Raw genomic sequence first — 26,446 nt, 5'->3', positions numbered from 1 at the left:
AAATCGGTACAATATTAACAATTTTAGTGTTGCAAATCGTGTTTTGCTAGAACTTGTGAATGTGATCTCTACTAATTTGAACAGAAAACGCGAACATTTGAGTGATGTTTACGATGATGAGCGCATGAACACACGAGGTCAAAACGCGGTTAGCAGTCGGACGTAAACAAGGGAAAATCGGGTCTTTTTATATAGCGCTATTTTTCTCAAAAAGTAGACCTAAAATATGGTGTCATTTTCAGATATGTTATGCAGAATTTTGTTCTGATTAAGATGATATCAAATATATATTTCAAAGTAAGACGTAACTCGACTTATAGCCTAAAACGTGACCCCTATTTTGCACGTAAAGTCTATGGAAAGCTATTTTGTGGCATGTACCCTTTAAGGAGCAATTCCATGCGTTTTCCGCGCGTCTTTATCTATTTAAAATGCACGCGAAGAAAAGAGGAGGGACATCAACAAGCGCGTTCATGGACGCCGCCAGGTTTTTTGCTGTATGTGCGTTTGCCGCGAATAGGCCTGCTTTTATTTCCAATTTAATAAAAGTTCCGATTTTGGTAGAAGTTTGAAACCTTTTGATATTAATAAAGAAGAGTTTCAAAATATTGAAAACATTTTTTATTGGTGTTTAAATTACAAAGAAGTTTTTCAATTTCATTGTTATTTTTTAACCAATTTTTTTGTCATTTAAACTCAAGTTTTGGCCTTCAATTTTAATAAAATTACATAAAATATTAGATTTAAGATATTTAAGTTTCTAGTTTGCTTTATTTATACCACTGTCCAGTATTTTAAATTGTTATAACATTCAAAGTTTAATTTATATTAATATTTAATTTCAAATAGCCATTCATTACATTTGCTTTTTGCACAAAACGGGTTAAAAGTGACGCTGAAGGGGGGGTAGGCCTACTTGATTGACATTTCTTGTCTTTTTAAATATTCTGCAGATACTGAGAATGTTTTAATTTTGAAGTTATGCACTTGTAAAAGATGTTTAAAGAACGTTTACTCTTAACATCAATTAATATCTTCATGAAAATAGCAAATCAGCAACCATTGTGCATTCATGTGCATCAAAATGACGAAAAATGGCAATTGTCGGCTATCATGCTTGTGCTTGAAATCGACATCCTGTCTAAAGTATGAAAGAAAATAACCCAAAATTTCTTACAATTAATTCAAAATGTAGTGAAAAAGATAACAAAATCATTTTCAAGGCCTAAAACGATGTTTTAGCCTCTTCAAGGGTGCATGCCACTAAATCCGCGTGTGAAGCGGTTTCCGGTAAAAGTTTATCACGACTATAGTCCCAACTTTGCATAAAAATGTGCAAAATCGGTACAATATTAACAATTTTAGTGTTGCAAATCGTGTTTTGCTAGAACTTGTGAATGTGATCTCTACTAATTTGAACAGAAAACGCGAAAATTTGAGTGATGTTTACGATGATGAGCGCATGAACACACGAGGTCAAAACGCGGTTAGCAGTCGGACGTAAACAAGGGAAAATCGGTCTTTTATATAGCGCTATTTTTCTCAAAAAGTAGACCTAAAATATGGTGTCATTTTCAGATATGTTATGCAGAATTTTGTTCTGATTAAGATGATATCAAATATATATTTCAAAGTAAGACGTAACTCGACTTATAGCCTAAAACGTGACCCCTATTTTGCACGTAAAGTCTATGGAAAGCTATTTTGTGGCATGTACCCTTAACAATACCCACACACCCATTTATGCACCATTGTGTAAACAATACCCACACACATTTATGCACCATTGTATACACACCAATTTATGCACCATTGTGTCAACCACTCCTATGCACCCATTTATGCACCATTGTCTCAATCATACAAACACTCCCAATTATGCACCATGTGTTAACAACCCGGGTTAACAATGTCCATGCACCATTGTATAAACAATATAATCACACACCCATTTACCCGGCCATGCATCCATATGCACCATTGCGTCAACACACCCATTTTTGCACCATTGTGCCAACCATACGATTCGATTCGACCACGCACCAATTTTCACCCACCCGGAAGTAAATTGAAATGACACAGCATTATAAACTATGTAAACAAATTAACAAATGGAAAAGGTTCGGGACGATGATAACGAAATTTGTACAAATAGTGGTCTATTTGAGGACATCGTTTTACGCAGAATAGGTCCAATTGATAATATGGATAGTACGGATGAGTATGAAAGACTTATCCCTGAGGAAAATGGGAAAAGAAATGGAAATGAACTGGCGCCGAACGTCGAGTACAGTGAGTATAATAGAACAGGCAAGTGTGCAGAATTTGGAAGGTCTATGCCAGTAACATTATGTAGGTATGCCAGGTGAATTTATATTTGCCATCAAACTGCATCATTTTATATCAAATTAAAGCCCTTGAGTAAAGAAAGCCAAAACTGAAAACCTTTTTGTCATAGCACTTTCCGTTGCAAAGTTACATCTTTTCAAAGATCGACTTTCATCAAAAAGATTCTGCTAGCAAAATTCCCCAAAACCAGGTGGTGGTGGTCGCATTGCATTCTCTAAATTCAGTAAATTTTCATCGTCAACCGTGTAATTTAATGGGATTATTTTGAAATTTTAAACGCTTGAAATATCACAAACAAATAGGCCTATGTTAATAAATAATATAAATACAAGCTAAAACCGGTGGGGTTCGATAAATGAACCCCACAAAACTATAACCGAGTATATGGGAAAATGCCATACGGCCGGGCGGTTTTACAAGTTGCCGGCTCGATCATGCCATTCACCGCCAGGGATCGATATAATGTAGTATATCGTAGTATTACGTAACACACCGAAAGATGTAGTTTAACTCTAGACAATAGGCGCCATATTGCAGGAGGGTTAGAGTTCATAGAGGAAACGTTAAAGGTTAGTAGATTAGGTCACCCAGGCACATCACTAATGTGTTTCACGAGTTGTAATACCGACAGGTAAAAACATTGATTTTGTAAAATCCTCCCGATTTTTAAAATTACTAAATAAGGTTAGTACTTTAAACCATTCTTTGATGAATCTATGCAATATGACGGTAATTTTTGAAACATCTAAGAATCATGCAATCTTAAGGGGTACTACACCCATGTGGTAAATTGTGACTATTTTTGCATTTTTCTCAAAAATAATTACACTGGTAACAAAGTTACATTATATTATTGGGGCAAAGAATCAATTACTACACTGAAATTTCAGTGACTCAAGACAAGCGGTTCAGTATATATGATAGGAAGCGAGGTACATCCTAGCGGTACCTTATTTCTGATCATAAATAACAAGCCACTTGTCGTGGGTCACTGAAATTCCAGTGTAGTAATTGGATTCCTTGCCCCTATAATATACATAACTTTTGTTACCACTGTGTTATTATTTTTGAGAAAATGCAAAATAGACACAAATTTATCGAGGGTGTAGTACCCCTTAAACATCTTCATGATATTCATTTTTTTTGCACATGGTCAAAGCATGCTCTTGCGCTATCCACAGACTATCCGGTGGAAACTTCAAAGCAACGATCATGCGTTAATATTTACAAAATGGCGAATGATGTAGTTTAAGTCGAACAATAGCGTGACCGGCGTGACATAGTTTTTGGCATTGTTCCTATATGCACTTTCACCCTCCTGTCACCGCCTGCCCAAAACAGCATTACGGGGGTGTTTCTAGATCTTAGTCTCATGATGATAGCAGCTTTTTTTAATGGAACTGCTATCAATTTCTATGTAAATATGTATTGTGTTTGGTTCCCGGTCTAGGCGAATTTCGCTGACTAGCAAATGTGTTAACTAAGGTTTGCCTGGCATACCTACTTCTACTTCTACTGGATTTCTGGGCAGACCATTTCAGGTTATTATGTTATGAGCCAGTGAAAGACAGTGAGAAATGTCAGATAGTTAATGTAAACCTGTATTTCTGATATAGAGCATAGCAGAGCTAATTTGAGTTTAAAGTCCAAATACTTTGGTCTAGTCATGCATGTCATGCTAGTGAGTTTGAACATAAGCTTATGATATACTTTGATCGAGAAATCTAGTACAGGAACCTAGAAGTGTTCAGTTCCAATAATTGAAACTCACGGCTCCGAACAGAAGTTCCAAGAAGTGCTGTGTACAATGTATGCGTCGCCGCTGTAATGTGCATTCACACTGTACGTACTTGGCTGCCGGAACGAAGCGAAGTAATCTTTGCTCTGCAAATGATTGCAAATTTAAATACACATTTGTAATCATTTTTCACCACAAAATATGATATGAACACTGTAGTAATTAAAAATATTAATATTGACAACCTGTATGACCCATCCATACATTTATACAATATGTGACATTTATACAATATGTGACATTTATACAATATGTGACCTGTGTGTATATGCAATAATAAACCCCGGAATCACTTGCAGAGAAAGTTCTACAACTTGAGAACAAGTCCTCTTGCCGAAAACGTTCGAAATTTTTAGTTACTACAACTGATACGTGTCATTTGAGAAATATTTCTAGGATGACTTTGTTGTACTTGTATGTACTATCACCATCCTGTGCAGTTGTAGTACTTTTGCTTTCGTTGATGCAAATTTGACGGTAAGATCAGTCATACCTACAATGTAGAAAGGATTGTCATTTTATTTTTGTAAATTTTTTTCTTAGTTTTGTAGGGGGGCAACATAGCTTATAGAGTACCGTATCTCATGAGATACCCTATCTAAAATACAGGTTTACATTACATTATTTTGCTGTATTGCAACTACATTTTGTAGGGCGCCATATAAAAGCCGTTGTGTTTTTAGAACAATTCAAATACGCAATCTATTCATGACTTCTGTGACACGTTGACCTCCATGGTCATCATTCTATTCACCATGCATGTCCACTACACCAGCGTACAATTTGTTACAGCTGTATATCATTGAAATTTTATATTACACAGGGATGTCAACTCTCGCGCATTTGGGCACTTTCTCACACTTTCAAGGTTGTAAAATCTCACGCATCACCAAAATCTTAATTGAAGATAATTTTTTTGTTCTACCTCCTTCCTGACTTTTTAGAAAAAAATTAGGAGTCACAAGTACTAATTTTTATAGTCGGCAAATAATATTTTTATCCCATATGCCCCTGAATAATATCTCCAATATCTCTATCACTCTAGGGGCTGTGCAATAATTATGAGCCCCGGGGAGGGGTTAAAATTTCCAAACAACTCGCTAAAAATCGCTTGGCCCCCTCTTGGCCTGCCAAAAATCGCTCGCCCTCCCAGCCTCTCGGGCAAAGATTTCAGATGACTTTATCCGGCAAGTTTGGAATAAATGTTGTTAACCACAAAATGTACACCATTGCACTTCCCATCCTGGGGAGTGTGGGGATCGAAATATGGGACTTTTAATAATATTCAGACTTATTTCAGGTCATCAAATTTCTCGTAATATCGTCATATATTTTGTTTTTTAACAGGTAATGAAGATAATGGCAACTATGATGAGGCTGTTGAAGCAGCGGGTGAGTGCTTAGGGTGGGGAAAGATTTATGTGTATCACTGGGGTGAATTACAGGGGAGAGCATTTTTTACTAAACCTGAGGGGTTCAAACATTTTGTTGGCAGGTCAAAAGGAGCCATAGGAATACAGCTGTTGGTAAAGAACCTTTTTGATAATTATGCACATATAACAAACAGCAGGAAACATTTGAATATGTGCAAAATTTTCTACTTCCAACAATGATAAGGTAATTACAGATGATAAATTTGGGCCCATTATACCTGTGACTGCTATTATAATTAGTAATTTTAATTACCGTATTTTAAGGTTATCTGAGGTATTGTTGGTTGAAGCAGCCAAAAAAAATGATTTTCATAAATCTGAATCAATATATATTATTGAAAAATAACACTTTGGTGTTTTGCAAAAGTTTATTCTACAAATCATATACTTTGAAAACTTGCTTAATTTATTGTTGTTAATGAGTTACGTTTACAAAACTGTTGTTGTTTCAGCCCTCTTTACAACATAACTCAAGAACCACAGGACCTACAAAAGTATATCTGTGATATTTAAATTCTTCTACATGCTCGCTATGAATTGAGCTAGATGCAATTTTTGCTAAAGCTCACTACCATTCCCAAGATGCTGTGAACTACATTATTTTTTGCTGCTTCGACCAACAATACATCGTATACCCTTAAAAGTCATTTGACAATTCAACTTTTCCATGTTTTATTGATGTAATTATAGGTATTGGTAAATTCACCTGGTTGTTAGCATTTGTGTGTGGTTGGGCCAATGCTAGTGATAGCGTGGAGATTGTCAGTGTATCATTCTTACTACCAGCAGCAGAACAAGATTTGAATCTTTCTAGTACAGACAAAGGGGTGCTGAATTCTATCATCTTTGTTGGTAAGTGAAGTCAGGGTTGCCATAATTTTCCTGTAATGTATGGCAAACACCATGTTAAAGGGGTGGCAGATGGCATTCAACTAGCCCAATTTCAACCAAATCTAAAGGCACCCAAATCTAATATTTGGGGTGAGTTGGAGGGAAGCATGCCCTAAAGTTTTTTCAGCTTATTAAGTTGTTTGGCTTTTGTTACTGCGCGTGTTAATAAAGTCCCAACTCACGCTCGCGTAAATTCAAAAGAACATGTTCATCAGTCATGCATTACACAACACACAACTAGGGTAAGCACATTCTATGTCAATACATGGTGTTATGAACCTTATTTTTTCTGCCTTTATAAGCCGAACAAACTTTAGTGGTGTGTGCACTCAAATATTGACACAAATATAGCTGACTTTTATGGGTTCTATATGTGACCGTACACCACGAATGAGCCGTAAATGTCCTCAATTGTATTCTGTGTTACAGTGTAAAATGGGCATGAAGGTCGTATTCATAGGTACCTCAATTTGGTGCTACGTGTACCTCATTTAATGAGATACACGTAGCACCAAATTGAAATACCTATGAATATGACCTTCATGCCCATTTTACACTGTAACTCAGAATACAATTGAGGACATTTACGGCTCATTCGTGGTGTACGGTCACATATATCCCACGGGTGTCCTCAATAATGTCCACTGCTGAAGTGAACCAAAGTGAAGATTCATATAAAGAGACAATCAATTTTTATTGACATAAAGAGTAATAATGTACTGATGGGTCGGGATGTACCACTTTACCACAGGTCCAGCGTCATCTCTGTCAATGGAGTGACAATCATTCCATGAATATGTGTGACAAACCAGGTGCGTCGCAAGCGGGGTGCCTGGGGCACCCATGTGTGCTCCCCTTTTTTTTTTCACCGTTTTGAACTATTTTGCAGCTTTGGGTAGCTTTGGATGCCCCCACTTTTTGTCACCTTGCTACAGACAAAACTGCTACACCAACTTTACGCCTGTTAGCACATATTTTCGCATGTTTTATGTTAAATTACGAAAACGCGAAGGCATGCAACACTCTTTTGCATAAACGTGAAGGCACTCAACACATAATGTGATTTGTTAGACATAATGCATGGAATGATGCTTCTGGAGTTCAGTGAATTTAGGGTGGATGGTCCGACTCCTTCTGCTGCTGTTTCTTACCCTATATGCAGAGGCTTGTCACCAAAGCAATCTCATTCCACATTGTGAGTTGCTCCGGCAGTTTGGATATCAGAAGCAAAAATGTGTATAGAACTGTATGGGCAGTATAGCACAATAAAGATGAAGCTATCACATTGTTCATACCTTCTAAAGTAAACATATCTCATGCCTGAAACTTAAAGGCCTGTTCAGTGATTTGCTCATTCAGAAAATGATTAAAATCATCAAAATTCAGTTTTTTGCACCTTTGTTAGTAGCATATTTTAGCCTGCCATTTGTTTTAAAGCCAAAAGCTGTATATTAAACACAAAATAGGTCATTTGACATAATTTCTCTACTTTACGTAGAAAATTAGCTACATGTATTTGAATGGGCTTCAACTTCTTTGTCAATACTGCTGTTTTCATTGTTTTTTGCCAAATTTTTATTTCAAACAATACTCATTGACAATGTTAATGACTTACCCTTCACTTTTAAGTTATTTATACACAATTTAATTTTTTTTTACTTTCACTGGGATCACTAAATAAACCTTTAACTTGATTGTGAGAAAAATATGAGCTTTCTGTAGTGTCAATATTTCAAGCTCAGTGCATAAGTCATACTGCTTTGATAATTATGCTTAGTGTTTCTTTTTCAAACAATGCCATATTTATGCTTGATTTTACAGGTATGCTGGTTGGTAGTTTATTATGGGGTTCATTGGCGGATATACAGGGTCGACGAAAAGTTCTCATCTACTCATTGAGTGTCAACGCACTTTTTGGTCTCTTATCCAGCTTTGCTCAGGAATTTTGGCTCTTTCTTATTCTCAGGTTTTTTAGTGGTGTAGGGTAAGTAGTAGACAATGATCTCATGGAAAAGGCACCAAAGGTGCCTTGAGTGCCCCATGTCTGTGCCTTGATGCCTAACTTTATACACATTCTTTAGCATGTGTTTGCTTTGGTGCCTTTTAAGGCACCAAAAGCCAAAGCCAAAAGGAACTTTTTACCCTGGTGATCTTTTGAATTTAAGATTTCTTCAGAATTGCCAATGACAATGAGTTTATTCAAGAATAGTGGAAAGATACTGAAGATATTTCCAATTTGGAAAAAATCATGTAAACATACACCATTTTGTTTTATTGTTTTTGGAATGGTGTCCAAACTCAGCCGCCAGTGCCTGGCAAAACTGGCCATTGAGCCTGGTTTCACATATGATAATAAATGTGAATAGGCTAATAAATGCATCCTAGGTTAGTAACTGTGTATCACTTGTTTGTACAAAATTTTGCATGTGTACTGAGACAGTGATGCGTCTAATGCCGAGTTCCGCAGTACAAGTGCGTTATTTTGTACAATTTCTCGAGCAACAAGTGATACCGTACACATTTTATTAACTTATTTCATGCAGGAAAAAATCCTGCGATGTTTGCTATTTTTATTACAAACTTGTCACTATAAATGGTGGAAAATATGGGCAAATATAATTATGCATCAACCTGCAAGAAAAATGAACACACTGTGAGTGTACGCCCATGCATTATACACAATTAATACACTCCTGGCAATTTTCTAACCTTTGCTCTGATTGGTTCTCGCTATCTAAGAGTCAGTTTTAATGTGCATAATTGTTGACAGAAAATTTGACTATTTAATTCATGTCATAACAAATTCAATATTGTTGATTCATCTTTGACAGAGTGGGGGGCTCAGTACCAGCGATATTCTCCTATTTTGGTGAATTTCAAATGCGACAACGGCGTGGTATGATGATAAGTATTGTAGCCACTTTCTGGTTGGCTGGTAACATACTGACAGCAGGCCTAGCCTGGGCTATTATACCAAGCAATCTGGGTACGGATCATGATGAGGATAGCAGGTTTAATTACGAGAGCTGGAGAGTGTTTGTCGCGTTCTGCACCATACCATCTGCAACGTCGGTTTTGACATTCCTTGTGCTACCAGAAAGTCCTAAATTTCTATTAGAGGTAAACATTTACCTGTCTTGTCTTAAGGTGGTACTACACCCAAGTCCGTACGCAGGGGGGTGCAGGGGGTCCCAAAATATGACAATTTGCGAGAGTAGCGAGCAAAAAAATTGCCCAAAAAAGGTCCAAATTTTGGAGGAAAAGTCCACCTTTTACAAAATTGCCCCCCCTTGGAAAAAAAAGGTCCACTTTTCAAAATCAGCACCCCCCAAAAAAAATCCTGCATACGGGCCTGACTACACCCCCTGGTAAATTTTGTGACTAATTTTGCATTTTTCTCAAAAAATAACTACACACTGGTAACAAAAGTTATGTATATTAATTGTAGGGGCAACAAATGCAATTATTCCCATGAAATTTCAGTGATTCAAAACAAGTGGTTCATTATATTTGTTAAGAAATGAGGCACATTCTAGCGGTACCTCTTTTCTTATCATAAATAACATACCGCTTGTCTTTGAGCCACTGAAATTCCAGTGTAGTAACTGGATTCCTTGCCCCTATAATATACATAACTTTGGTTACCAGTGTGTTATTATTTTTTTGAAAAAAATGCAAAAATAGTCACAAATTTATCAAGGGGTGTAGTATCACCTTAAGTTGAAAGTAACTCCATGTTGGATTTCATAGTGGCAGATTCAAATCGCACACACTCACCTAATCCCACGGGGCGTATACACATCTGGCCTTCTGTGTACCTTCTCATTCAATGTTTGTGTTGTTGTTTTGCTGGTGTATAAATATTGAATGAAATAAAGATGAATGAATACACACACATAGCAGGCGACATATCCCTACTATGGCAATGCACCTATATAAACGCACCAATCCGAATCTGTCATTGTAAATTCAAACATGACGTTACTCTCAACTTCAGGTGAGACACACTATTATTGATGAGATGAGTAGAGAATTTTTCTATCTTAACGTGTTTGACAATCTTCTTGGAAAGAGAACTGGCAACCACGTTGCTAAGCAACCATCAGCATCAGTGGTACACAAAAGTTCGTCACAACAACAATAGTATAGAAAAAGATGTCTGGTAGACATCAAAACGTCCACAGTGAGTACTGTTTATTGGACTAGAAATAAGAAAATTCTACTATTAGATTTCAAATCAATTTGAAAAATTTGAAAGAATAAAAAGCATAAAAGTAGTATTTCATAGATGGGTCTGTTTCTGAAGACAAAATACAAACACAAATTGGAACCATAATAATCAGCTTTGTGCAGGTCCGTAGCCCAGATTGATTTTCAGGGGTGCGGCTGGCTCAAAAATGGACCTTTTGTGGACCTTTTGTGAATGTTTTGTTTCAAAAAAAGGCAGATTTTAATGTTTTTACTGAAACAAAAAGGACCTTTTGTTAATTTTCCTTAAATAAGGGCTGATTTTTTTTTTTTTGATTAACGTAAAATTATTTTTGAGGTGGAGATGGCTTTGGCGTTGTGGACTGATGTTGAAGTGAACTGAACAGTCCTTAAAGCAATAATGTGTCATTTGCATAAAGAATAGATTTGTATTTAAATGTTTGTTTTCACTGATCACATTATCCCTTTTAATTTTGAGCCAAACAAATGAGGTATAACGAAGAAAATTGCGATTTCATTACAGCGCCTACAATGCGTGTACTACGCTCGCCGATCGTAACCTGTAATACTACATGGGGCATCGCGCTCGACGTGTGTACACATGAGCTGACATCCACGAGAGATGTTAGCAAGCAGTCGATCGATGAACTCTGAATAAAACCGGTCGACCGGTTTTAATATAAAAATTAAATTTTACTGTTATTAAAGCACTTCAGGCTTAGTCTTTTACGTGGTATTTTAGTACACAGCTGGGCATTTTAATTATGCAAAAAGTAGAAATCCGAGTAAAATTGAGGGCGTCGCTGTGAAGCAAATCACACATTATGGCTTTAACTATACTATTTTTATAAGCTTGTAATTAATTCATCAATTAATATGACATTGAAATTATGTTTTCTCATGTGTGTACAGACAGGTAGAGCTGAAGAAGCTTTAGAGGTTATGAGGAAAGTCTTTGTGTGGAATAACATGGGTACCAAATTAGATTATCCCGTAAGTATGTTCACATTAGGCTACTCTTACGTCTTTTTGGTCTCTTATCAAAGTAAGATGCAAAACATTTTAACATAATATTGTTAAAAACTTGACCAAATATTTTCCAAAAATGTTTGCCAAGTACAAGTATGATCAGCACAATATATAAGGTAACAATTCATAAACCATGACCTTGCAGCCAAAGTGAAGGTTGATTTCGAAAATCAAGATAATTATAATGGCTCACTTCAATAAATTCTGATTTTAGAATCTAGCTTCCAGTTTATTGATAGCGAAAGCCCAAGTAAAAATTCAACTATGTACTTTGGAATTTTGAGCAGGACTTTGATCAAGGACTTTGTCCCTAACACACACTGTCAATCATACTTGTTTATCAATCCAATTTAAACTGTAGGCACAAGTCATGGAGAGTACAAGACACGCTAGATGTACGTCATGCACCTAGTGAGAGTTTAACTTTCGCGTCAACACAAATCGCTGCAAATTCCACAGATAGTTATGTATGATGTAGTTACTGGTAATGGCACACGCCCGGAGGATTTAAACCATAACAAGATCTGGGAAACCAATCACAAGCCAGATCCATTTAAAGATGCATTACATCATAGCCAATTTTAGTAGGCCAGAAATGTGCCTATCTTTACATAGAGACTTGTGTTAAGAATTTTAACTTCAATCCAAAGTAAGTAGTCCACATGGGAAGCTAACAAACAGAGGGAGTACAGTGACTGAAAAAATCACATGTGAAAATCTATTAATTGCACACAAATTAATACAAATTAGAATTTTATGCTTAAATGTAATAGCCAGAGTATGCAAAATGGGCAAGTGGACTACGGAGAAGTCTACTATAATGACTGCAAGGATGCTTTCTTAAATTTTAGATATCTGCAAATTGATGGCAAATAATGCAGAAATATGTACAGCTAGTGGGTACTGAGAAAACTAGAGGATTTACCAGGAGTGAAGATTGATGGTAAAAATATTAATAATATAAGGTGTGCAGATGACACTGTCCTGATAGCTACATCTGAGTCAGACCTTCTACAAATAGTCAACAAAGTCGAAAATCAGAAAAAAGGACTCTTCAACTGTAAAAAAACAAGTGTCTTGTAGTTACAAAACAGAAGGATGTTTCTGTCTGCAAAATCTGAAACAAGTTGATGCATTTAGCTATCTGGGAAGCTGGATCACATCCAATGGGAGGTGTTACAGAGAAATCATTAGGAGAATTGCAATGGCAAAAGAGACTTCCACAAAAAGGAGCACCCTTTGTAATTTGAAAATCACCATGAGTACAAGATGTACTACCAATTCTGAAATATGGTTGCAAGAGCTGGTTAGTTTCAAAGGCAAAGGAAGATCAATTGCAAGCAACTGAAATGTGGTTCCTCAGGCGTATGTTGAGGATCCCTTGGACAAGTCACACCACAAATGAAACAGTATTACATAGAGCTGGCAGTCGACACTGTATGAGGAAAGAAGATCTGGAGTGTTTGTTTCTTATGGGGAAGATTTAAAATGATAGAAAGATGACCATGCCAGAGCAGGGTTCGATTTAACTTGTGTCGTGGAGCAAAATGCTCCCCATTTTGAACAACCTGCTACACAAATTTCAGCTTGTATAGCAATTTTTTACAATGTAAACATATGCTAATATTATAAGAACATCGCCTAAATAAGGTTTTCATCGAACCCTGTGCCAGAGGACAACATATCTTCAAAGTATTGCAGCCTGGACGGGTGTGGATAACATCAAGTTGTTGAGATTGACAAAGAAAGGATGGATTGGCATTCCACGGTCGCCACCATCACTGGATATATGGCACTTAGAGAGAGAGAGAGAGAGAGAGAGATATGAAATTAAAAGTGATAGGTACAGACTCAAAAGTTGCACCCTATTGGTTTGTGCACTTGACAATAACCTTATTCAATGTCAATCATGGTTAGTGCTGTAAACAATGGGGCTTGCTACCGTAATCATTGACCATATGGACGCAAAGTTGATGGAAAAGTGAAAACTCATGACATGCATGATGTGTCCAAACCAAAAGGGTTGCAACTTTTAAATTTGTACCTTCCATCAGTTTTAGTTTCATAATTGGTTGTTTCTGCATCATTTGTCGCCACTGATATCTCAAATTAAATCAAACATCCTTGCGGTCATCATGGTCTCCTTGCTAATGTGGTGACTTTGTTACCCAACATTTAAATGTTTTCTGGCAACTTCTTCTACCATTTTATACAAATATTTTGTGTGTTTATTGGGTATATATCTTTTTATGTTATGTGCTAAAAGTTTTCTTTATATAATATCATTATAAATAGTTGAATTCCTGTATACATATTTTCTGTTTATTACTAAATGTGCTAAATCTTATTCCTCAGATTGCAGTTTTATTACCATCATCAAAATCAAAGACTAGTACCATTGATGAGACAAAGAAGAGAAGTATACGAGCGTGTTGTACAGAGACTGGGGCAGAGATTGTTACAATAATCAAAGCAAATATCAAATTATTTCTTCCACCTCTTACACGTGTTAGTGTTGCAATGAATGTCATCATTTTCTGTTTAGCATTTGGGTAAGTAAGAGACTGGGGCAGAGATTGTTGCAATAATCAAAGCAAATATCAAATTATTTCTTCCACCTCTTACACGTGTTAGTGTTGCAATGAATGTCATCATCTTCTGTTTAGCATTTGGGTAAGTAAGAGACTGGGGCAGAGATTGTTGCAATAATCAAAGCAAATATCAATTTATTTCTTCAAATTTGGGTAAGTAAAGCAGGATGCTAAAGATGGCAATTTTCAAATATGGATCCCAGGGCAGCAAATTTACCATATATATTTCAAGAAGTTTGGTTCCTGGTTCATTAAGAAGTTACAGGACCAGCCATAGGGCATCATAGATTAATAGCACATAGATTGGAATTTTCATGCCTGTACTTGAGTTCAGCTGACGCCGGTACATGCGTGTTCGGACCTTGTGACATCACTCATCTGAGTGTACACAGAACGCTCAACCTGCCAGTACGATTTACGTGGTATACCGTGGTCCCTCACATGCAAGGAACCAAAACTTTGATGACATCCTGTAAAAGAAAGTTCCTTTCCCCCTTCCTGAAATGTAAGTTAAAATGTTGAAAATTCCAACCCAAGAGGATATACCCATGTCTGGTTTGGGTAGGAGTGTGCCGCTAAACATATAAAGATGGGCCCAATTGACCCATCCATATACCATTATTCCAAGCAATTTTAACCCATTGCTATACCAAAATTTAAAAAGAAGAAGTTTTTTACAACTTTCCCCAATATTTGTTAAAAATTTGGCCTAGTTTCTGGAAGAAATTGGGAAAATTTTGACCAAATGACTCATCCATATAAGGGGTCATTGATATACCAAAAATTACCAAATGGCCTAAAATGCCACCCATGTTTGCGGCATGTCCCTGTCTTGCCTGTATCGTCATAATTTGTACTGAGTAAATCCCCAGGATCAGAGCCGGATTTACCATTGGGCCAGATGGGCCCGGGCCCCCAATGTGGCCATGTGCATGTTCATGTGCATATTTCTTTTTAGCCTAAAACCCAATGGTTTGGACCAAAACTGCCCCTTTGCACAGCAAAACTAACCTTCATTTGGGGCTAAAATTGTCTGAAATTGATTTTTTTTTTGCTCGCTTCACATGCAAAATGTCCTAGTAAAAAACTTGGCCATTTGAGTGCACATGCCTTCCTCACGGTGAGTTTGGGGGCCTCCGAATTTTGACCTGGCCCAGGGCCTCCAAAATGGTAAATCCAGTCCTGCCCAGGATCACCATGTCACTAGTGGCCAGTCTGCCTGTGAGTTCAACATTTAAAATTAATGCAGCGGAAAAAATAATTGAACAGAACTTATCACTTTAGCATTATTATATTTTGTAATTCCTCCAGGTTCTATGGTCTATGGATGTGGTTTCCACAGTTATTTCAAGAAGCAGAGACTCAAGGATCTGTATGTGTGAAATCCGGAGCTAACATTACAAAGCCAGATAATAGTACAGGGCCAGATACTCAGATCTACACTGATGCATTCTACACATCATTAGCAAATTTACCAGGCAATCTTATTACTATAATCCTTATGGATGTAGTAGGCAGAAAAGCTATATTATGTAAGTATTGCTAGTTCACTGGTTGGTTTATTTTTGAACATTTCAATCTTTATTGCAATCATTAACCCCATGAGCACTACCTGCTGATCTAACATTGCCTCTGATTTAATCACCTATCAGAATTTGCAAATAATTCACCCCAATTTTTTTTGTGGTGAAACTATTCTAACAATGTTGCTGATTGGTCCAACTGATTATGAAAACTCCTTTTTGACCAATAAGCAAGTAGTTCTCATGGAGTTAAAAACATTAAGCAAAACAATTCAGACTAGAGAATGGAGAAGACAGAATGCCATCCCCATATCTCCGCAGCAGCATAAATACCCATACATACAAAACATTCAACACTGTACAAGAAAATATACCTTCAGTAAAATTCATTTTAAAAAGAAGAAAAAAAACATTTTAAAAGGGAAAAGGGAATGTAAAAAGTTTAAAACCAAAGTATTATTCGACATACCAGTCATGTTCAAAGTTCCTATAAAAAATTGTATAGGAACCCAATATTGCACACTTACTTATTTCTTTTTGAAGTTTTTACAAATCCTTTTCTTTTGCTCACCCCTTGGTGTTATAAGAGGGAGAATAGAATCAATATTACACTTTTTTTTTCTCAGAGATAAGGCCTTGACTGCAAATTTTAATACATAATATGGTGTGCTGCAATGGAGTGTGATGTAAATGGAGTCCGATGTGTGATAATTTAAAGTGTGTGGGTGTCAATGTGGGTGTTTGTTTTTAAACACAAAAGATCAAAAGGTCTCAAAATACCTCATCAGTTTATGTGTATTTATGTGTTGTTATACACAGCCAAAAAATTAAGATTCCAGATACGTTTAACCCCTGTATATCCTAAACAAAGACAGATATGTCATAATTGGATTCAGGAGCAATTAGCTGCATTTTTTAGCTCAAATTTAAGATCTCATTCATTGAAATCGTCAAGAATTAAAGACACAACAATCCAAAAACCCAAGTAAGATGCAAATTAAAAGTTGCAGTTTGCTCCATTACATGCCCTATTGGTATGTACACAACGCGTTCTCGAGCAAGAGAACTAGCGCAGTGCTTCCATTGATTAGCATGTTAAAACTAGCGTTGTGCTTCCATTGATTAGAACATATATGTGCAACTTTTGATTTTGCTTCTTCCTTAGGTTTTAGATCACCGTTTCTTTAATTCTCAACCAATTTCAATAAAGGTCATATATATTGCTCGGACAACATCAATGAAAATTACTCCTTTTTTGAGAAAATACGACATTTAAAATTGATATTCCACAAAATCCAACTTAAGCGGTGAGTTCCTTCGAACGAGACAGAGTTGACCTAGAAAAAAGTTGACGTCATGAAATGAGATGTGCCTGCTTTGAGAGAAGGGACTGTAAACGCTCTCAATGCACAGAACGTATACTGTTGTTGTTCTCAGAAAAAAAGTCTATAATCAAGTGTTACAAATTTAATGGTTTTTAAATATATGGATAAAACCAGCCGCTTCTTTTTTATATATTAGTAAATTGTGATATTACAGTTCATATGTATATCAAGTTGTTGAGAAATATTTGGACTAAACAATAAAAAATATTTTAGACCAATTTTACCGTGCGAGCTTAGAATTTATCTCGATGGTATACCCATATTGTATTTATTATGCAAATGAACAATTTCAATGGCCTTTTGTTCGAACCTTCCGATTTCTTGTGGTACAAGGTCTTTTTTTATGTTTTTTTATTTTTTGTGTGTGATTGTAGGGAATTTGTGTAAATTTCACATGTTCGTGCAGTGTATGTTTGCCATAAATGTTCATACCCTGTAAACTGTTATCAATCATGTAATCTTTTCTACTCTTATTTATTATTGATTGCAGGTAGTAGTCTAGTGTTATCAGGTGTAGGCGTGTTTTTCATCTATCTAGTAAAGACTCGGACACAGGTTCTGATTATGTCTTGTCTATTCAGTGGTATATCTGTAATGGCTTGGAATGCCATCTCAGTTTTAGGTGTTGAAATGTATCCAACTTCTATCAGGTAAGTGACACCTATCCTGGAATTTCAATTGAATGAACACAGCTGTATCCGACTATGATCATATCTCTGCGTATTTCAAAATACAACACAAGCGCACAACCTTGGGAAATACTAACCAATTGCAAGTGAGTTGGCATGGTCGGATTCATTTCCACGCCATGCACACATGAGCGTTCACACAGTGTACGCGGACGATCGTCAAAAACAGTTGTGCAGCTGTATTCATTCATTCAAAATTCCCAGTATAATTTGTAAAAGGGTGTATATGCTCATTACATCACTAACAATTAACTTCTTTTTACCATGGTTGAGGTTAAAGGGGAATATTGGAATGTCATCTTTCCCTGGGAAAGATCAGACAGCAGGCCAGACCATGGCCAGAGAGTAACATGAGGCAAGGATAGTCTTGCAAATATGGGCTAACTTTCTCCTAGGCCATCCAATATGCCATGAATTAGTAGGACTACAACTCAACTGGTATCTACTGGTCAGTTTATATACTCCTATTTCCACATCTGTTATTTGTATGTGCACCTTTAACTTTCCTATTTGACATAAATGTGTACATCCATATCAAAACGATGCACTTGTCGGCTGCTACATGTGTCTCATTTCACATAATAACTAGGAATAAATACCAGACTCATATCAAGTGTAGGTCACTTCATAGAAATCATCCCCAAGTCAAATTGTATAAGAAATGTTATCTGTATTCCTAAACCATGTGACTTGGGATGATTTGAAGTGACCTCCACTTTGGAGATGAGTTTGGTATTCATTCCTAGCTATTATGTGAAATGAGACACATGTAGCAGCCGACAAGTGCATCGTTTTGATATGGATGTACACAAATGTTACTGTCTTGTGCATGTTGATTAACTGTATGGCAAAAGAAAGTATCTTCCCCTTATTACAAGTTATGTTACATCCTTGTACCATGTCAGGGTTATTGAAACAAGTTGACCAAAGCAAGTAACATATTAGTGAAGTAAATATAGGATGCACTGTTTTACCTCAAATTAGAGCCACACAGATGTTGATTATGCCATCTTAAGGGGGTACTACACCCCTATGGTAAATTTGTGACTATTTTTGCATTTTTCTCAAAAAATAATAACACACTGGTAACAAAAGTTATGTATATTATTGGGGCAAGGAATCCAATTACTACACTGAAATTTCAGTGACTCTAGACATGCGGTTCAGTATATATGATAGGAAATGAGGTACATCCTAATGGTACCTTATTTCTTATCATAAATAACTAACCGCTTGTCTTGGGTCACTGAAATTCCAGTGTAGTAATTGATTCCTTGCCCCTATAATATACATAACTTTTGTTACCACTGTGTTATTAGTTTTTGAGAAAATGCAAAAATAGACACAATTTATCGAGGGTGTAATACCCCTTAATTTAATTGTCTATCTCAAAGCCCCTGTGCGCATTGGTAAAATCGCCCGCTTTTTATGCGTGTTATTCCAGATGGATTGGGTAATGATCAAAAGAGAGTATTTTGATGAGAAGATCTTATTGCTCAATGGGTCTATAATCATTAAAGCAGATATTGTAGCACCCATAATGCACCTGTAATGTCACTTGAACCTATTTGTTTTCAATACAATTTCTTTCTATAATTGAAGACAGAGATAAAAAGACTAGTTTGTGTCTGACGTCACTGTCAATCAAATTCTCTACAATCCTTGATTGGTTAATAGTGCGTATAAGGAAGGTCGATTTATCTGGTGCCGATCGGAATAGAAGTAAATGGCGAAAAATTACATACTTTAAGCAGGCAAAAAGCAGCTTTTCTAGGCATTGTTGACCTTTTGAGTTTGAAGGTGCAAAATTAACAATAAGGCACCCGGTTTTACCGCCGTGTTCAGCAACTCATATCATCACGACACTTGTAAACAAACCGTGCTCGAGTTTGATTGACAGATGACGTCAGACGCAAACTAGTCTTTTTATCTCTGTCTTTCATTATAAAATAATTGCTCTTTCTGGGTTTTTTATTATCCATGTACAGGGGGACAGCCTTAGGATTCCAGTCGGTGTCTAATCGGATAGGAGCTATCTTTGGCAATCTAATCTTTGGAGCACTTATAGATACCAACTGTGCAATACCGATATTAACTGTAGCTGCTATGCTAGCTATTGGAGGAATAGTCACATTAACTTTACCTAACACACTCAAAATATCACTGAAATAGTACAAATATCTTGTTAACAGTACACAATTTTAGTATTAATTGTTCTCGAAAAAAGTTATCATCACAAGGTAATATGTTAAGTGTGGACCTATAGCACTATCAACAGTAGCGTATTAGTCGGCGGAGGAAAAGGGGAGAGTGCCCCCATGCCTCATCGGTACCAGCCCATCAGGGCACCAATAGTGCAATGGGCTATTCCAGTTGAAATCCATACTCCTATTGAAGACATGGTTTTAATTTTCCCCTCAGGGAGTGAGAATTTCAAATGTTGTTACCTGAATGTGCTATTCCATTTGAAATCTACACTCCCTATGTGGCAGATTAAGGTCACGTGTCTTCCATATGGGTGTATGGATTTCAACTGGAATAACCCAATAGGACCAGTGGCATAGCCAGGGGATAGTTGGGGTAAGGGGCAACAATTTGACAAATGGGGATGGACATTTGCCCCCCCCCCACACACACACTAAAGGCTGGCTATGCTGCTGAATTTAGGACTGGACCAAACTATAAAAAAATACATGGTGAATAAGAACTTCCAGGCCAGTAGTTTTTTTAAAGTAAACAAATCTGTTACAAATATATTTACAGTTTGCCATGTATGTGTATTTATATTATGCACTCTTTGCTGCAAGACCTTAAATTATGTGGCACTATAGTTTCACGTCACCGGCACCAGCTTTGAAGTTCAGCATGTTCTGTGTTAGCTTAGCATTATTTGGTGTGTGTAACATACTTTTACGCGCACGATCAACATGCTGCATATGTACACACAAGAAACTACGCTAAGCAAACGCAGCACACGCTGAACTTGTGCCAGTGACTCAAGGTAGATATACAGACTATAGCAGTGACTCCAGGTTACCAAGTGATTAATATCAGGTCAAAGGTCAAAAAGATCACAAACTGATACAGTCACCCACTCGCTGATGAAAGATGGAGTACCATCTGAAAATTCCGAGGTAGGAATTAATTCCTTGTGTTTGGATCAAAAGTTTAAATCAAAATCAAGTGATTAATATATAAACTATATTTTGTCCCTTTCCACATAGATGTTCTGTGCCAGGTTTATTTGCCATTTGCACTATGAATTGACAATGCAGCATTTGGTAACATGATATTAAAAAGATAAGAAATATGTCAAAGTCTTTCTGACAACAAATCATAGTGCCTGAAAAAGAATGGAATTTGATTTTATTTAAATTGTTACCATATATTATTGTATATCAAATTACCAGATATCTATTTTTATACTAATGCTCTCTTAATAGGCCTATATTTTTATTTTATCAGTGATACCAAATGATTTTAAGAGTTTTAGGACCAACTAGAGTGTATTGGACGTAATTTTGTAATTAAGACATAAAATTCCCATAGAGCTCCAAGATAGTGTGGGGTTTCTTTCATTATTTCAGAATAAAAAAGAAATTTTCCTGACAGTTATTACAAATATCATTTCATAATTTTACCAAAGACTAACCAAATTAAAATTGGACTAAAATCATATATTGTGGCTTTAATTTTTTTTACCCATACATAAGCAAATTGTCATTTTTTAACTGAAAGAGGTTTAAAGTTTATTTTGAAGTTACAATTTAAAAAAAAACTTCAGTTATCAATAACCAACAATAAAGAAATTAGGGTATTCTAAAACAGTAAATTGATTTTGATGTTTATTTATTTATACATTCCCAGCATTATAACAATGTTATAGTTGTCTTTTACAGCTTTATTTATTCTATGTTTACACTTGTTTTACTGAACCATGACATATGCTGCAACATTAATCATGTATCTTTTTACGTGTACTTTATTATCATAAATTCATAACCTCATCAATATACGCGAAGCCTGTGATCCAATAGAAAGAAATTGATTGCCTGCCCGCGCACTAATTGCGAGGTCATTGATAACTCACAGTGACTCCTGACGCGCAACAATGACTTCTGTGTGTGTGTGCGTGTACAAGCTAAGCGTTGTGGCAAAGCACACGCCTACGCGATGCCGTTCTGTGATTGGTAGCTCTTGTTGTCGGCGCGAATGTTATATTCGCCTGGTCGATTTTTTGTAGGGTATGTTACAACAATAATTAAAACTGGTTATATTTAACAGCGTTTTATGGCATAAAATAACATAAAAAGCTATTTTAATTTGTTCAAAATATTAGATATGACGGTAATGAATGACAATAATAACTTTGCATTATCTATTTTGAGGTCATTGTGTAAAATTGTCGGGTTTAGTTTTGGGCCTCTGTATTTTTCCTTGGGAGCTACCGCTCCCTCGGAAAAATACCTCAGCCCAAAACAAATTACAAAAGCTTCCGATTTCACACAATGACCTCAAAATAGATGGTGCGCAGTTATTATTGTCTAAGCATAACCTTATTATAAATATTGTTTAATTTATGTATATTGTATTAAGGGTGTATTTTGTGATTCATAACCGCATCCCCCCACTTTTTTCAAAAAAGTTGAAATTTTTATACCAAAGGAAACCTTTTGTAACATAATGTTTGTGTGTCAAAAAGTTCTTGAATATTCTTTTGTTTGGCAAAAATATCATCAAATTTGTATTTATGTGCTGTTAACAGAACAAAATTACAACACAGTAGCGTGTGGAGCAATGCAATACACATAATCCTGCATATCTCACAAACGCAAAATCAGAATCAACTAAAATTAGGGGAATAAGATTTTTTTGGTGGATATGTACTAAAACATGCCATAAAAAGAGGATGCTAGAATCACAAAATACTTCTTTAATGCTCTAAACTGTTGTTTTGTAACTATTAAATGTGTGCCACAATTCTGGTTGCTCTGCGTTTCTGCAGCACCCACACATCGCATACTTAATATTATTATTTTGTAATACTATTATTATCTCATTTTAATCATAACACCTTTATGAAAATACAGTGCGACCTCTTTTATCTGACCCCCGGATCCGGCCATGATGGGACCAAGCATTGATCGGATAAGTGAAAAATCCAGATAAATGAATCATGTGTAATTCTCCATTGAATGTCAAAATGTTAAATTTGGGACCACAAAAAAATCTATAATACTAGGGCAGCTAGTAACACTGAAATATGGTATTTGAATGTTGTATAGAGGTTTTCCGTGTTCTATAAGCTGCATACCCTATCAGCGACTGCTATACCTTGTTTAGGATTTTGATTCAAAAGAAGCCTGGTTGCACATTGTGCAACCATGACTGTTTCAAAATAGCCCGCCTGAGTCATGCGAGTAATTCCGAGGTCGTGCATTGAATTGGTTTGAATGAGGAATACCACAGGAACCAGCGCCTTTTGTTAGAAGTCACACATGAGTAAAGTGGATAACCTAATTATGTTCTAAATGTTTCGGAGCATGAAAATAAAGTATCCAAGCATTACAAAACATGTTTTCTGAGATCTTTTATAAAGATCACACAGCCCGTCACGGATAAAGGAGGTTGAACTGTACAGGTCACAAATAACCATATGAAATGATACTCATTTTATGTGACTGAGTTTATCTTTTCTGTGGGTGTGTGTGTGATTACTACATTTGTGACACGATCTGGTCCATGGGGGCCAAAGAATGCAAATTTGAAACTGAGATAAAGGTCAAAATATGGAGCAAAAAACAATAAAATACATAAGAAAATAGACATAAAAAACTTCATAACTTTAGAACCAAGTAAGCTAGACCTTTGGAGTTTTCAGTAAATGATAGCCTATTGTATGTATGATGTAATAATTACAGTAACTCAATTTTTAAAAATGCCTCCTTTGGCCCCCATGGATCAGATCATGTCACATTTTAATAAGAGTACTCTTATTTTAGACTTTTTTTGTGTATAATGCAAGTTGAAAGAGATTAAAATCATGATTCTTAAATATTTGTGATGATGGATTTGTTTGATTTCTCAATAGAAAGATTGAAGTAGCATAAAACCTTGATGACTGTCACTAGGTTTTGGAAGGGTGTCACAAACTTGTGCATGATTATACCCACACAAACATCAGTGATCTCCCCCTACCCCCACCAGTGGCAGATATCTTTTTGACATTGGGGGATGGGGTTGGAAAAAATTTCTTGAAGTATAGTGGACCCAGCACCTTTTGGCGACAGATGAAGTTTATTGAACAAAGCGCGCGGAGCGCGCAACATTTTGCCATATTGAAGGTAAACTGATGAAATATAGTGCACAAGTGGAATAAATTCATGAGAAAAACACACAAAAATGGGCAAATAGGAGGTTAATTTGGTCCGAAACCCACATCCTGCGTCAACATTGAGGGAGGGTGATTGCATGGACCATCCCCTGTCAAAATATTGGGGGATTTATCCCCCCGGATCTACGTCTATGACCCCACCATCACTACCGCTTATGTTTACCGGGACAAGTGCTCGTCTCATGAAGTGCGCAAAAATTTACAATATTAATGCTTTAAGGTTATACATTGTATTGTTGGTCGAAGCAGCAAAAACAATTGTAGTTCACAGCATCTTGGGAATGGTAGTGAGCTTTAGCAAAAATTGCATTGCCCAATTCATAGGGAGCGTGTAGAAGAATTCAAATATCACAGATATACTTTTGTAGGTCCTGTGGTTCTTGAGTTATGTTGTAAAGTAGGCTGAAACAATAACACTTTTGTAAAACATACATAACTCATTAACAACAATAAATTAAGTAAGTTTTCAAAGTATACAATTTGTAGAATGAACTTTTGCAAAACACCAATGTGTTATTTTTCAATAATATATTGATTCAGATAATGAAATCGATTTTTTTTTTTGGCTGCTTCGACCAACAATACCTCGTATACCCTTAATGTGCCATAATTTGGACAATTTTTGATTGAACAGGCAAAAGACAAGCATATCACAGATGTTTGCCTTAACAAGGACTGCAGTGTACCCCAAAGTAAAATAAAATCTTGAATTTTAGAATGTTATTTAACTGTTGACAAAATATTTTGCAGAAATAATTGCCCAAAATATTTTACAATAACGTTTGTTTTAAAAACGTATTCATGATCTTCTTATAACCTGGCATTTAAATGTTATTAAAACGTTTTGAATGAATGTTTTAAGAACATTTTTGTGTTTGTTGGGTACTGAGCCATTTCGCTGTTTTATCTAGTTAACAAAATGTCCCACATATTCTTTGTTTGCTTTGTTATACAAACAATTTGAGACCATTTTCATCAAAATCAGAGGATATTTTCTGTTTTCACCCGTGTGAAGCCCAAATGTTGACCTTCGATCTTTTTGCTACTGATAAATCGTGAATAGGTCGAAGTATGCCTATATATTTTCTGAATCCTTATGACTGTATTGGAATTGGTTTTAACTCTAACATGTCTATTTGAGCAATTTTGAATTTTGACTCCTCTGTAAACTTAGACTCTTTGACTTGATTCTTCAGGGGTCAATGGCTGAGGCTATTCTTTTCTGCTTAAACCATTCCATGTACTTATTATTCGGGAAAAAAACGTTGTTGAATAGTTTTAATAGTTTTAAACTTTTCTTTGATGTCTACTGTCAAGACATATAAATCTCTGCACTCTCAACTTATTTTTCATTTATAATGTACATGAGTCCACTTTGTCATTATAAAAATCAACCAAAAAAAACACATAAATGCTGTGTAATAATATTTGGTTACGTAATAGAAGAAAACATGCTATGTTGATAGAATTATTAAAATAACATGTTCAATCTAATTAAGAAACAAAAACATTTCAAGGATATATTATTTACATACCTTGTGTGGAAAATGTTTTTGACATAACTGCATACACTTTCCTAAATTAAAAGGCGTTGACATTGACATTTCAATACCAAACGATGTAAAAATATTTTTATGATTATTCTTTCATTGTTTGTGTTTCTTTTGGGAATTACAATTACAAAGAAATACTAAACTTAATCAAGACAAATTATTTCAGGAGAAAAATCTCTACGTTAGAATAATGTACATTAGGAATAATTATGTAGCACGTTTGCAGAACAAACAATGTTAAATGGTCATTTTGTGAATTTAGTTTTCTTATGATTCAAAATTTCAGTTGATTCAGATATTGAATTTGTTGGTTACGCAAAATTGCATGTATTATAAAGACCAATAAACCACTGTGCTGTAATTACTGTCTGCCGACAGGCAGAACATATAAATTGACAATGCCTTTGTCAAACGACCGAGTCGGTAGGAAAGGGTATAAGCCTTATCAGCAGTAGCTACTTCATCAACACCCATATCAGCAGTAGATAGCTACTTCAACAACACCCATATCAGCAGTAGATAGCTACTTCATCAATACCCATATCAGCACCCATATCAGCAGTAGATAGCTACTTCATCAATACCCATGTCAGCAGTAGATA

General features: G+C 36.0%; 1 protein-coding gene across 2 annotated transcripts; it reads left to right on the top strand.

Moving 5' to 3' along the window:
• Positions 1-2,079: 2,079 nt before the first annotated feature.
• Positions 2,080-23,253, top strand: LOC140142491 (synaptic vesicle glycoprotein 2C-like). Of its 2 annotated transcripts, none has more exons than XM_072164478.1 (10): positions 2,080-2,292; positions 5,495-5,539; positions 6,271-6,432; positions 8,293-8,455; positions 9,303-9,591; positions 11,593-11,673; positions 14,065-14,261; positions 15,612-15,832; positions 17,699-17,858; positions 19,886-23,253. In XM_072164478.1, the coding sequence occupies exons 1-10, from the start codon at positions 2,112-2,114 to the stop codon at positions 20,067-20,069; spliced, it is 1,683 nt and encodes a 560-aa protein (XP_072020579.1). In that variant the 5' UTR covers positions 2,080-2,111; the 3' UTR covers positions 20,070-23,253. The 2 variants fall into 2 exon arrangements, with proteins under 2 accessions (XP_072020579.1, XP_072020578.1); XM_072164477.1 differs by having other exon boundaries at positions 2,080-2,310.
• Positions 23,254-26,446: the final 3,193 nt, after the last annotated feature.

The sequence above is a fragment of the Amphiura filiformis genome, chromosome 20 (assembly GCF_039555335.1).
Source record: "Amphiura filiformis chromosome 20, Afil_fr2py, whole genome shotgun sequence".
Classification (NCBI taxonomy): domain Eukaryota; kingdom Metazoa; phylum Echinodermata; class Ophiuroidea; order Amphilepidida; family Amphiuridae; genus Amphiura; species Amphiura filiformis.
This window is presented reverse-complemented; position numbering and strand designations above follow the sequence as displayed.